This window comes from Bufo bufo, chromosome 2 (assembly GCF_905171765.1).
Source record: "Bufo bufo chromosome 2, aBufBuf1.1, whole genome shotgun sequence".
Classification (NCBI taxonomy): Eukaryota; Metazoa; Chordata; class Amphibia; order Anura; family Bufonidae; genus Bufo; species Bufo bufo.
The window spans coordinates 465,220,652-465,234,045 of NC_053390.1; the positions used below are offsets into that span (position 1 = coordinate 465,220,652).

General features: G+C 43.4%; 1 protein-coding gene across 1 annotated transcript in view; it reads right to left on the reverse strand.

Moving 5' to 3' along the window:
* The window catches only part of LOC120989514 (disintegrin and metalloproteinase domain-containing protein 10-like), a 257,328-nt gene that overhangs the window by 55,763 nt on the left and 188,171 nt on the right, over positions 1-13,394 (reverse strand). Inside the window, exons 10-11 of the mRNA XM_040417664.1 lie at positions 4,932-5,103; positions 1,321-1,465 (exon numbers count right to left, since the gene is read on the reverse strand). Of these exons, the coding sequence (XP_040273598.1) occupies positions 1,321-1,465; positions 4,932-5,103 (317 nt within the window). The remainder of the gene's footprint in view (positions 1-1,320; positions 1,466-4,931; positions 5,104-13,394) is intronic.

Genomic DNA, 13,394 nt, shown 5'->3' on the forward strand with positions numbered 1-13,394 from the left:
AATCATCTGTGCATACACGAAAGATTCCTAAGACTAGGGGGTGCAAGTTGATCCCCACCATAAATGCGAAAAAACACTCTGTTTCTGTGCCTCTTTAAGTGTCCTGAGAATAGTGCAGTAGGGTCCTGATATTGTGGTAACCCTAGCAGTAGAGGGCACTTTGAGGGTGAAGTAATCGACCAGCAGCGCTTAGATCCATTTCAATCCAGAATGCGGCGGTTTCTCTCACAGCTGGGTCTAATTTATATACTGCACAAAGGATTTGTAGTTGCCCTGGGTCAGATTGCCCATGCCCCAAATGAGGCTTTCTGCCTTTTGCATTACTATGGATTTTATTCAATATATCTAGTAAAATAAAGTATTTATTATTTTTATTTTAGCGTTCTCTATAGGCAGTACATTTTATTTATTTTTTGAATACATATTGTGGTAATGTGGACAGTGCGGAAAGCCATGTGTATCCCACCCAGATACCTTAGCTGGGTGAGATAACTAAAATCTGGAAAGCTGCAGTGGTCTCAGTAAAGTATAGTTTGCTGAGAGAGTTTTGTATATATTTTCTTCTGGGCTGGATTTTACTTGGATTGGCGGATAGGTTTGGTAGTGGGATTTTCCAGTCCACACCCTTCTGGCACAGGTATTCCCTTTCACCTGGGGTGATAGCAGGTGAGGCCTGCACTAATCAAGGATGCATAAAACCAACCCTCTGTGTGTTAGTCAGGGGGAAGGAAAGGCTGAGGAGGCCTGAAAGTGAGAGTGAAAGAGAGAGGCTGAGGAAGCCCGAGTTTGGGGGACCTAGAGACGCCTGCAGAGAGAGGGTCGCACGGCCAGAGTCAGGCAGACTTCTGCGCCACAATCCTCCAAAGGTACTGATGTTGTTGTAGTCACAGCCTGGAGGCTGCTGGACTGCTTGGACTGAGAAAGCCGCATCTGATCACGTGTGTGAACTGTGTTCTTTAGAAGTCAGGGAATGAATTATGTATTAGGTAGTGCCTCGTCCGGCAGGAGTTATTTTGGTTGCTGTATTGTGCTAAAGTGCTAGAAAATAAAGCATCGTTTGGACTTCCATCCGGTTGTCTGCAACAAATCTGTGATTGAGACCCCCTGAGAGAGAGCGATCCCTTACAATATACAGGTCAGATAAAGATCCAGTCTTTATCACAGCCAACATTATAGTTATGTGACTGTCTAGACCTAATTTTACAAATAAACATTTTGAGGCCCTTGTATGATTATTGTGTTTATACTGCTGCCAATATAAAATTTCCCTTTAATATCATTCTTCTGTATGTTTAGTCTTATATTAAAAATATAGCATACCTGCACTGTTTCCCAGGCCTTAATGTACACTGCAAACCTTCTCCTGCATTGACACCATAACAACACATGTCATTGTCCTTAAGTCCTACATCACATTGTTCTCCATCTTCCACTATTTGATTGCCACATATTGGCCGTCCACTCTCTGAAAAAAGTAGCATATCACCACAAATTTGGTATCTTAAAGGAAGGTCAGTTTAAAGAAGTTAGCATTTTAAGACAACCCCTATCCTAGTAAGGCATGTGGACATCATACAGTAGGCCTACCGTATATGAGCAGAACGGAAAGTCACTCTGGTTGATGAGCTGTCCATGTATGTACTTGAATGGCCATGCCTCTGGTTGTTTTGGCTTCTTCATGGCAAAATCAGCTGTTTCCAGTAACCGAACACCCCCTCTCAACCAATCCCACATACACCCCCTGTTGCCAAAATTGTGGGAGCAGTTTGGTTACTATGGCAGCCTTGGGACTTCTGAAGGCTCACAGGCCTGCCATAATAAAACTCCTTTTAAGCCCTACTTGTCATGGCATAATGAAATACAGCAATTATACCGAAGAATGAAATATTTAAGTATAGGGTAGAAGAGATCTAATGGCCACATGTTCAAATCCCCTTGGAGGATTAAAAAAAGGCAAAAAGGGTCTTTAAAAATAAATAGAAATCAAATCATGCCCCTTTCCCCATCTTACAAATAAAAATAAATGCATAAACATCATTGCTATCACAGCATCTGAAAACAGCCAAATTAATAAATATTAAGTATTTAATCCATACAGTAAACAGCATAATGGAAAAATAAATGACCAAATCACCATTTCTTGGTTGCTTTGTCTCTTGAAAAAAAAATCATTTAAAGGTGATAAAATTGTCATACGTACTTCAAAGTGGTCACAAACAAAGAAAAAAGGTAGACTCGGCTCATAAAAAAAACAGTCATAGAATCACAGTAAAACAGGGAGAAAACGCCTCACCTGCAGATACTGGAAATTTAACAAATGAACTCCAGGCCAATATTGTTCTTCACTGTTTAATCTGAACTGCATTTAATGTCTCAAGCTTCTTATCCAAGCCTGATCCATCAAAATCCCAATGTAAGTAAAAAGGGAACTGAACCAGAATAGTGAAGCACCCCAGGGTGGTAGAAAACAAGCAGGCAATTTATTAAATTCACAAAACCAAATTAAAACAGACATATAAAATTACAGTATGTCTTACAGGTGGTGGATGGCCCTGCTCCTGGGAGGTGTGTTGTAATTTTATTTGACACTTTTAATGTGCACTTATGAGTATAATAAAATGCCTGCTTGTTTTCTACAATCCTGCGGTGCTTCACTATTCTGGGATGCTCCACTTATTTTCTTATGTAGGGATTTTGGTGGCACAAGCCTTGATAAGAAGCTTGAAACATCAACTGCAGTTCAGATAAAAATATGAAGAACAATATCAGCCTGCAGTTCATTTGTTAACATTGCAATATCTACAAGCGAGACATTTTGTTTCCATTTTACTGATTCTATCACTAAGTTTTTTATGTATATTGGAGCAGCACCAACCTCTTTCTTTATCACTGTGCATTGAGACTTAAAGGGGTTGTACGGCTTCAGAGCTGAACCCAGACATATCCCTATTCTCACCCAGGCAGGCCTTCTAATATTCGTTGAATCGGTCATGTCAAACTAATTTAATCAGTTTCTATAAAAAGGTAAGTTCTAGACTTGCCACCGGCAAATCAATGAATGTCGTATATCTGGACTTCCCCAAAGCATTTGACACTGTACCACATAAAAGGTTAGTATATAAAATGAGAATGCTCGGACTGGGAGAAAACGTCTGTATGTGGGTAAGTAACTGGCTCAGTAATAGTAAACAGAGGGTGGTTATTAACGGTACACACTCAGATTGGGTCACTGTCACTAGTGGGGTACCTCAGGGGTCAGTATTGGGCCCTATTCTCTTCAATATATTTATTAATGATCTTGTAGAAGGCTTGCACAGTAAAATAAAAATTTTCACAGATGACACTAAACTGTGTAAAGTAATTGACACGGAAGAGGACAGTATACTGCTATAGAGGGATCTGGATAGATTGGAGGCTTGGGCAGATAAGTGGCAGATGAGGTTTAACACTGACAAATGTAAGGTTATGCACATGGGAAGGAATAATGCAAATCACCCGTACATACTAAATGGTAAAACACTGGGTAACACTGACATGGAAAAGGACCTAGGAATTTTAGTGAACTGCAAATTAAGCTGTAAAAACCAGTGTCAGGCAGCTGCTGCTAAGGCCAATAAGATAATGGGTTGCATCAAAAGGGACATAGATGCCCGTGATGAGAACATAGTCCTGCCACTTTACAAATCACAGGTCAGACCACACAAGGAGTACTGTTTACAGTTCTGGGCTCCTGTGAACAAGGCAGACATAGCAGAGCTGGAGAGAGTTCAGAGGAGGGCAACTAAAGTGATAACTGGAATGGGTGGACTACAGTACCCTGAAAGATGATCAACATTAGGGTTATTCACTTTAGAAAAAGGACGACTGAGGGGAGATCTAATTACTATGTATAAATATATCAGGGGTCAGTACAGAGATCTCTCCCATCATCTATTTATACCAAGGACGGTGACTAGGGGACATCCTCTGCGTCTGGAGGAAAGAAGGTTTGTACACAAACATAGGAGAGGATTCTTTACGGTAAGAGCAGTGAGACTATGGAACTCTCTGCCTGAGGAGGTGGTGATGGTGAGTTCACTAAAAGAGTTCAAGAGGGGCCTGTATGTATTTCTGGAGTGTAATAATATTAGGCTATAGCTAGTAGAGATGGGTTGTTGATCCAGGGAGTTATTCTGATTGCCTGATTGAAGTCAGGAAGGAATTTTGTTCCCCTTAAGTGGGAAAATTGGCTTCTACCTCACAGTTTTTTTTTTTTTGCTTCCTCTGGATCAACTTGCAGGATAACAGGCCAAACTGGATGGACAAATGTATTTTTTCGGTCTTATATACTATGTAATCCCGAAGGGCAAGAGCTGTTTGTTTATAATTTTTTACACTGCTAGGTGCAATTCAGCGCAGGGCAAAGGAAAACATTGGGAGAGCATCGGAGCATGAAATGCTCTGATGCTCATATAGAGGGCCTGCCTGGGTAAAACGGGGCAATATCAGGGTTCAGCTCTGAACCCGAACAACCCTTTTAACCTATCTTGTGAAGACCTACAGTTCCTAGTGTGAATACACTGCAAGAATACACTGCAAGGGGTTTGTTTCAATTAGTACTCCAAAATTATCTCAACACACCTCCGTGCAAGAAAAATGCATAAACATTATATAAGAAAGTTTTTTTTTTTTAACTATTAAAACATAACAAAAACGTATAAATAAATGTATAAATAAATTTGCTTTCACTGTAATCACACTGACCTAAATAAAGGTAATTTGTCATTTTTACGGCATATTTGAACATCATAAAAATGAAACCCTTAAAACAATGGCACAATTGCCAATTCCACCCCATTAATAATTTTTCTCCAGCTTCCCAATACATTGTATGGAACAATAAATGGTGACATTAGAGCCTACAACTTAAATTTAAATTATCATTTACTTACCAACAAAACACCTGTCCTTTTTCACTTTCAAAAGAGATGCGATGTAATGAATTGAACAGTTAGAAAATTTATCATTATTGTACTGATTTCCATCCATGGCGTAGGGAAACATCAAATAATTTCCATTGGGACTGGAGACGGTGAAGTTTGCACATTCATTGCTTTTATCATGCTAAAAGAGAAGCTCTACATGAATAGATATTTGGTAGCAGACATTTTGCATTAGAAATGTGCTAAAGTTAGAAGTCAGCAAATTCTTTCTTCGTCACTATATTAGGTTCTACCTGGCCAAGCAAGCATGCGAGTTTATTTCAGTGTGAGAGGGGGACAAAGATTGATATTGTTGAAATTCAACATGTCTACTCCCATTTGTAGAGAGAGTTAGGAGGCCCCATACATCTACAATAGTTGAATTTGACTAATTCTACTGAAAGCAATGGTTTCAGATACCTTATAGCCAGAGGCTTTTTCCTCTCTGCCCAATGAAAACCCATGTATGCTTGCCCAAATTGAATATCTATGCGTATGGGGTCAGAAAGCCGTTCAGCGGACAGCTATGGAAGGTATATAGCCACCATAAAAAATACACAGTATCTGTGAAGGTCACTGTTTCAACTACATAACTGTATGATACAATGATCAGGCTATTGTCAGCATGGATGTTGCTGTATTTTCTCAAAATTTTGTTAACATCTAAGCTTAATACATTGTGAAAAATATACTAGTCATATAAAAAATATATCTATATGCAAACATACCTATGTCATATTCATATTCAAATATACAGTCCTGATCAAAAGTTTAAGACCACTTGAAAAATGGCAAAAAATAATTTTTAGCATGGCTGGATCTTAACAAGGTTCCAAGTAGAGCTTCAACATGCAACAAGAAGAAATGGGAGTAAGACAAAACATTTTTCGAGCATTAAATTTAATGAAAACAACGAATATACTGAAACAGGCTGTTTTTCAGCTGATCAAAAGTTTAGGACCACACCTCCAAAAAAAAAAACTAAACCCCCCCAAAACAGAAATCCAACTTCCAAACATGAACTCAGTAATGAGTAGCTCCACCGTTATTGTTTATCACTTCAAAAATTCGTTTCGGCATGCTTGATGCAAGCGTTTCCATGAGGTGAGTGGGAACATTTATCCAAGTGGTGAAGACGGCCGCACGAAGGCCATCTACTGTCTGGAACTGTTGTCCATTTTTGTAAACTTCCCTTGCCATCCATCCCCAAAGGTTCTCAATTGGATTTAGATCAGGGGAACACGCAGGATGGGCCAAAAGAGTGATGTTATTCTCCTGGAAGAAGTCCCTTGTCCTGCGGGCATTGTGTACTGTAGCGTTGTCCTGTTGAAAAACCCAGACGAGGGCCCTCAGTCATGAGGAATGCTCTCTGCAACATCTGGACATAGCCAGCGGCCGTTTGACGCCCCTGCACTTCCTGAAGCTCCATTGTTCCACTGAAGGAAAAAGCACCCCAGACCATTATGGCGCCCCCTCCACTGTGGCGTTTAGAAAACATCTCAGGTGGGATCTGCTTGTCATGCCAGTAACGTTGGAAACCATCAAGGTTACATTTTTTCTCATCAGAGAATAAAACTTTCTTCCATCTTTAAATGTCCCATGTTTGTGTCACGGATGGTGTACAGGAAACAAGACAAAACCATATAAACAATGTCTCTCTGGATCCACAACTAAGGAACAAAGGGAGACCCCTGCAATAGACCTGCCGCTCTCCCTCACTGCTCAGCCTATGCGAACACCCCAAAGGTGGATGGCCGCATATCCACGTACCTCGGCTATCTATTACCTGAAGACCCTACAATAGTGAAGGGACACGACCACCGGCTCCCTACACTGACACGGAGGGAGTCAGGGTCACCTGGATCCAGAAAAGACAAAAACATAAATACATAAACAGCACTTATCTGCAGACGACTGAGGACTGAGGACTGGGAACTGCATGCACACACACTCCAGGAAGTTGTATCAGCCGCACACTACTGCATTATGGGGAGGAACTTAAAGGGTAGCGATCAGTCTGACTGCATGACAGCTGAGATAGACTAACGAGATGAGAAACTAAACCAAAACAAAGAAATTCAAGGAGGAGGATCTGAGAAGCGCCTGTGAGCGCTTCTCAGCTGTCTGGCTGTGACAGTACCCCTCCCTCTAGGAGTGGACTCCGGACACTCAGGGCCCACCTTCTCAGGATGGGACCTATGGAAAGCCCTGATGAGACGAGAGGCCTTAATGTCCGTCACTGGGACCCACATCCTCTCCTCAGGACCATAACCCTCCCAATGAACGAGGTACTGGAGGGAACCGCGGACAAGACAAGAATCCACAATCCTAGAGACCTGAAATTCAAGATTTCCATCAACCATAATCGGAGGAGGAGGCGAGGGTACAATAGGTTGAACATAAGGTTTCAATAAGGACTTATGAAAAACATTATGGATCTTCCAAGTCTGAGGAAGGTCAATACGGTAGGCAACAGGATTGATGACAGACAGGATCTTGTAAGGCCCAATAAACCTAGGACCCAACTTCCAGGAGGGAACCTTTAATTTGATATTCTTGGTAGACAACCACACCAGATCACCAACATTCAGGTCCGGACCAGGCACACGTCTCTTATCCGCCACACGCTTATATCTCTCACTCATGCTCTTTAGATTATCCTGAATCTTTTGCCAAATAGATGACAAAGACGAGGAGAATCTGTCCTCATCAGGCAAACCAGAAGAGCCCTCTCCCGATAAAGTCCCAAACTGCGGATGGAACCCATATGCACCAAAAAATGGTGACTTATCAGAGGACTCCTGACGACGGTTATTTAAAGCAAACTCAGCAAGGGACAAAAAAGAACACCAATCCTCCTGATTCTCCGCCACAAAACAGCGCAGATATGTCTCCAGATTCTGATTGACGCGCTCTGTCTGGCCATTCGACTGCGGATGGAAAGCAGAAGAGAATGACAACCGAACCCCCAAGCGAGAACAGAATTCAGCCTTCCAGAATCTGGAAACAAACTGCGTGCCCCTATCAGAGACTATGTCTAAAGGAATCCCATGCAATTTGACAATGTGGTCAATAAATTCCTGCGCCAGCGTCTTAGCATTGGGCAAACCAGGGAAAGGGATAAAATGCACCATTTTGCTAAAACGGCCCACCACCACCAGAATCACAGACTTCCCCGAGGAACGAGGCAAGTCCGCTATGAAGTCCATGGACAGATGTGTCCAAGGACGGGAAGGAATGGGCAAAGGAAGGAGAGGACCTGATGGCCGTGAATGAGGGACCTTGGCACGAGCGCAAGTCTCGCAAGCTGCCACAAAACCCTTAACCGACTTACGAAGCGCAGGCCACCAGAATCTCCGAGCGATGAGATCCAGTGTGGCTCTTGCCCCCGGGTGCCCAGCAAGGACCGTGTCGTGGTGTTCTTTAAAAATCTTGTGTCTCAAAGCGAGAGGCACAAACAACCTCCCAGGAGGACAAAGATCAGGAGCTTCTGACTGGGCTGCCTGCACCTCTGCCTCCAATTCAGGAAAAAGAGCAGAGACCACCACACCTTCAGCCAAAATGGGACCCGGGTCTTCAAAATTCCCACCTCCTGGAAAACAACGTGACAGGGCATCTGCCTTCACATTCTTAACCCCAGGGCGGAACGTAACAACAAAATTAAACCTTGAAAAGAACAAAGACCATCTGGCCTGTCTCGGGTTCAGACGCTTGGCTGACTCCAAATAGGCCAGATTTTTATGGTCAGTAAACACGGTAATAGGGTGTCTGGCTCCCTCTAGCCAATGGGGCCATTCCTCAAAAGCCAACTTGATGGCCAACAATTCCCTATCTCCCACATCATAATTTCTCTCTGCGGAGGAGAGTTTCTTTGAGAAAAAGGCACACGGTTGCCATTTGGCAGGAGAGGAACCCTGAGACAAGACCGCACCCACCCCTACCTCAGAAGCATCAACCTCAACTATGAAGGGTAACGAAATATCAGGTTGTACTAGGATGGGAGCGGAAGCAAAACTCTCCTTGATATTAGAAAAGGCCTTACGCGCCTCTACCGACCAGGAAGAAAAATCTACCCCCTTTCTGGTCATATCAGTGAGTGGTTTAACAACAGAGGAATAATTCAAAATAAATTTCCTGTAATAATTGGCAAAGCCCAAAAAACGCATCAGCGCCTTCTGGTTCTCAGGAAGCTCCCACTCAAGCACAGCGCGGACCTTCTCGGGGTCCATGCGAAAACCAGAAGCGGAAACAAGAAACCCCAGAAATTGGATTTCTGGAACCGCAAACACACATTTTTCCAGTTTCGCAAATAATTTATTCTCCCGCAGAATGAGCAAGACCTGACGTAAGTGTTCCTTATGAGTCTTGAAATCAGGAGAAAAAATCAAAATGTCATCCAAATACACTAATACAAATTTTCCCATTAAATGATAAAAAATGCTGTTGACGAAATGCTGAAAAACGGCTGGGGCATTCATCAAACCAAAAGGCATAACCAAATTCTCAAAATGGCCCTCAGGGGTATTGAAAGCCGTCTTCCATTCGTCTCCTTCTCTGACCCTAACCAGGTTGTATGCCCCTCTTAGGTCTAATTTGGAAAAGACTTTAGCCCCAACAACCTGGTTAAACAGGTCCGGGATCAGAGGAAGCGGATAAGGATCACGAATAGTGATACTGTTCAGCTCCCTGAAATCCAGACAAGGTCTTAAAGAACCATCTTTTTTCTTAACAAAGAAAAAACCAGCGGCAACAGGTGACTTCGAGGGTCGTATGTGTCCTTTTCTCAAACTCTCAGAGATATAAGCCCGCATAGCGACCCTCTCAGGTTGGGAGAGATTGTATAAACGAGATTTAGGCAGCTTGGCGCCTGGGATGAGATTAATAGGGCAATCATACTCCCTGTGCGGAGGCAAACCCTGAACTCCACTCTCAGAGAAGACATCCAAAAATTCAGAGAGGAAAGGTGGTACAGTCTTAGTAGAAACCTCAGAAACAGATGTTATGAGGCAATTCTCTCTGCAAAAGTCACTCCAACCATTTATTTGCCTCGCTTGCCAATCAATGGTGGGGTTATGTTTAGTGAGCCAGGGTAGCCCCAACACTAGAGGAGTAGGCAAACCACTAAGGACGAAACATGACACATCCTCAACATGAGCATCACTCACAATTAAATAGATATTGTGAACTATGCCCTTTAATGATTTCTGAGAAAGTGGAGCTGAATCAATAGCAAAAACAGGAATATCCCTTCCCAAAGTGCATACCTGGAAACCATGAGTTATTGCAAATTGATTATCAATGAGGTTGACAGCTGCTCCACTATCCACAAAAATCTCACAAAAAATGCTCTTGCTCTCTAGCGCCACCCTAGCAGGCAGGACAAAACGGGAACTACAAGCAAACGGAAAACCTTCAATTTCCACCTCAACCCTGCCAATAGTAACAGACGGAACATTTTTAAGAGATTTTTTCCTTTTTGTCTCTTTATTACTCCCAGAAAACTGCCTGAATCTCCTTGAGGGACAAACATTTGCCAAATGATTTATACCTCCACAACAAAAACAAACCCTCCCATGCGGGCTGAATCTTCTATTGTCAGAGGCAATCAACCCCAGCTGCATGGGCTCCTGCTCAGAAGGGGCTGACAGCGACTGAGACTCCTGCGCACAGAATGAGACCGCTGCACTGTTCCGAGACTGAGTAGGACAGGAAGGAGAGATCTCTCGTCTCTCTCTAAGACGCCTGTCAATACGAACGGCCTGAGACATAGCAGAGTCCAAGGAGATAGGCCTCTCATGAAAGGAAAATGCATCTTTCAATCCCTCTGAAAGACCATGGCAAAATTGACTTCGGAGTGCAGCATCATTCCAACCAGTATCAGCTGCCCATCTCCGAAATTCGGAGCAGTATATCTCTGCGGATTGTTTACCCTGGCATAACAGACGTAGTCTAGACTCAGCCAGAGCAATACGATCCGGATCATCATATATCTGACCCAGGGCTAAAAAGAATTCATCCACTGAGCGGAGGGGCCGTGCCCCCTCCGGTAGCGAAAAGGCCCAAGACTGAGCGTTACCCCAGAGCAACGATACAATGATCCCCACCCTCCGTTCTTCATCACCAGAAGAATGGGGAAGAAGGCAAAAATGGAGTTTGCAAGCCTCTTTAAAACGCACAAAATTCTCACTACCCCCAGAGAACGTATCCGGGAGCGAGACCTTGGGCTCAGCACAAACTCCATGAACGCAAGCTGAACCGGTCACTTGAAACTGAGAAAAAATCCTACGGAGATCAGCTACCTCCAATGAAAGACCCTGGAGGCGTTCAGCCAAAAGTGAAACCGGATCCATGCTTGAGACGGTTTTGGCGGCTGATAATGTCACGGATGGTGTACAGGAAACAAGACAAAACCATATAAACAATGTCTCTCTGGATCCACAACTAAGGAACAAAGGGAGACCCCTGCAATAGACCTGCCGCTCTCCCTCACTGCTCAGCCTATGCGAACACCCCAAAGGTGGATGGCCGCATATCCACGTACCTCGGCTATCTATTACCTGAAGACCCTACAATAGTGAAGGGACACGACCACCGGCTCCCTACACTGACACGGAGGGAGTCAGGGTCACCTGGATCCAGAAAAGACAAAAACATAAATACATAAACAGCACTTATCTGCAGACGACTGAGGACTGGGAACTGCATGCACACACACTCCAGGAAGTTGTATCAGCCGCACACTACTGCATTATGGGGAGGAACTTAAAGGGTAGCGATCAGTCTGACTGCATGACAGCTGAGATAGACTAACGAGATGAGAAACTAAACCAAAACAAAGAAATTCAAGGAGGAGGATCTGAGAAGCTCCTGTGAGCGCTTCTCAGCTGTCTGGCTGTGACAGTTTGGTGCTCTCTTGCAAAGTCCAAACGAGCAGTTCTGTGGCGTTCAAGGAGATAAGGTCTTTGAAGACGTTTTTTGTTTTTGAAGCCCTTCAGTTTTAGATGCCGTCTGATGGTTATGGGGCTGCAGTCAGCACCAGTAAGGGCCTTAATTTGGGTTGAGGATCGTCCAGTGTCTTGACGGACAGCCAATTGGATCCTCCGGCTGAGTGCTGATGAAATTTTTTTGGGTCTTCCACTTGACTTTTTTGTTCCATAACCCTCAGGATCATTTAAGAAATTCCTAATGACTATCTTACTGCGTCCCACCTCAGCAGCGACGGCGCGCTGTGAGACACCCTGCTTATGCAGTTCGACAACCCGACCACGTTAAAAAAGGGAGAGTTCTTTTGGCTTTTTCTATCACAACGTGTGACTACCTGACAGAAAATGACAATGAATCCACATCTTTGCACAGATTTGGCCTTTTAAAGGCATGTGGTCCTAAAATTTGAATCAGCTGAAAAACAGCCTGTTTCAGTTTAATCTTTATTTTCAATTAATTGAATGCTCAAAATTTTTTTTGTCTCACTCTCATTTCTTCTTGTCGCATGTTGAATTTCTACTTGGAACCTTGTTAAGATCCAACAATGTAAAATATGATTTTTTGCCATTTTTCAAGTGGTCTTAAACTTTTGATCAGGACTGTACATACCTATGCCATATTCATAATGCATTTTAATGCATCTTTCAAATATGCAGCCAAGATAAAAACAATGACAGCTTCTTTAAAGAGGAACTTTCCTGGGTCCAGACATTATAAAATAAGTAGCCCGTTATGTAGGGCATAAAGCAGGGATCTAATAGCACTTACTATTTTCTCAGGGTGCCGCTCCGTTCCCCCGCTGTGCCCCTGTTGAATTCTCCCACCTCGTATGCTAATTAATAGCATCGGTATCGGGAGGAGGAGACTGCCCTGTTTCTAAGGCCTCTTTCACACGGGCATTGCGGGAAAATGTGCGGGTGCGTTACGGGAACACCCGCGATTTTACAGCGTGAGTGCAAAACATTGTAATGCGTTTTGCACAAAATCGCGCATGTTTGGTACCCAAACCCAAACTTCTTCACAGAAGTTTGGGCTTGGGATCTGTGTTCTGTAGATTGTATTAGTTTCCCTTATAACATGGTTATAAGGGAAAATAATAGCATTCTGAATACAGAATGCATAGTAAAATAGCGCTAGAGGGGTTAAAAATATATATATATATATAATTTAACTCGCCTTAATCCACTTGCTGGCACTGCCGGCATCTCGTCTGTCTCCTTCTTTGCTGAACAGGACCTGTGGTGAGCATTCATTCCAGGACCTGTGGTGACGTCACTCCGGTCATCACATGATCCATCACATGACCCATCACCATGGTAAAAGATCATGTGATGGATCATGTGATGACCGGAGTGACGTCACCACAGGTCCTGGAATGAATGCTCACCACAGGTCCTGTTCAGCAAAGAAGGAGACAGACGAGATGCCGGCAGCGCCAGCGCCAGCAAG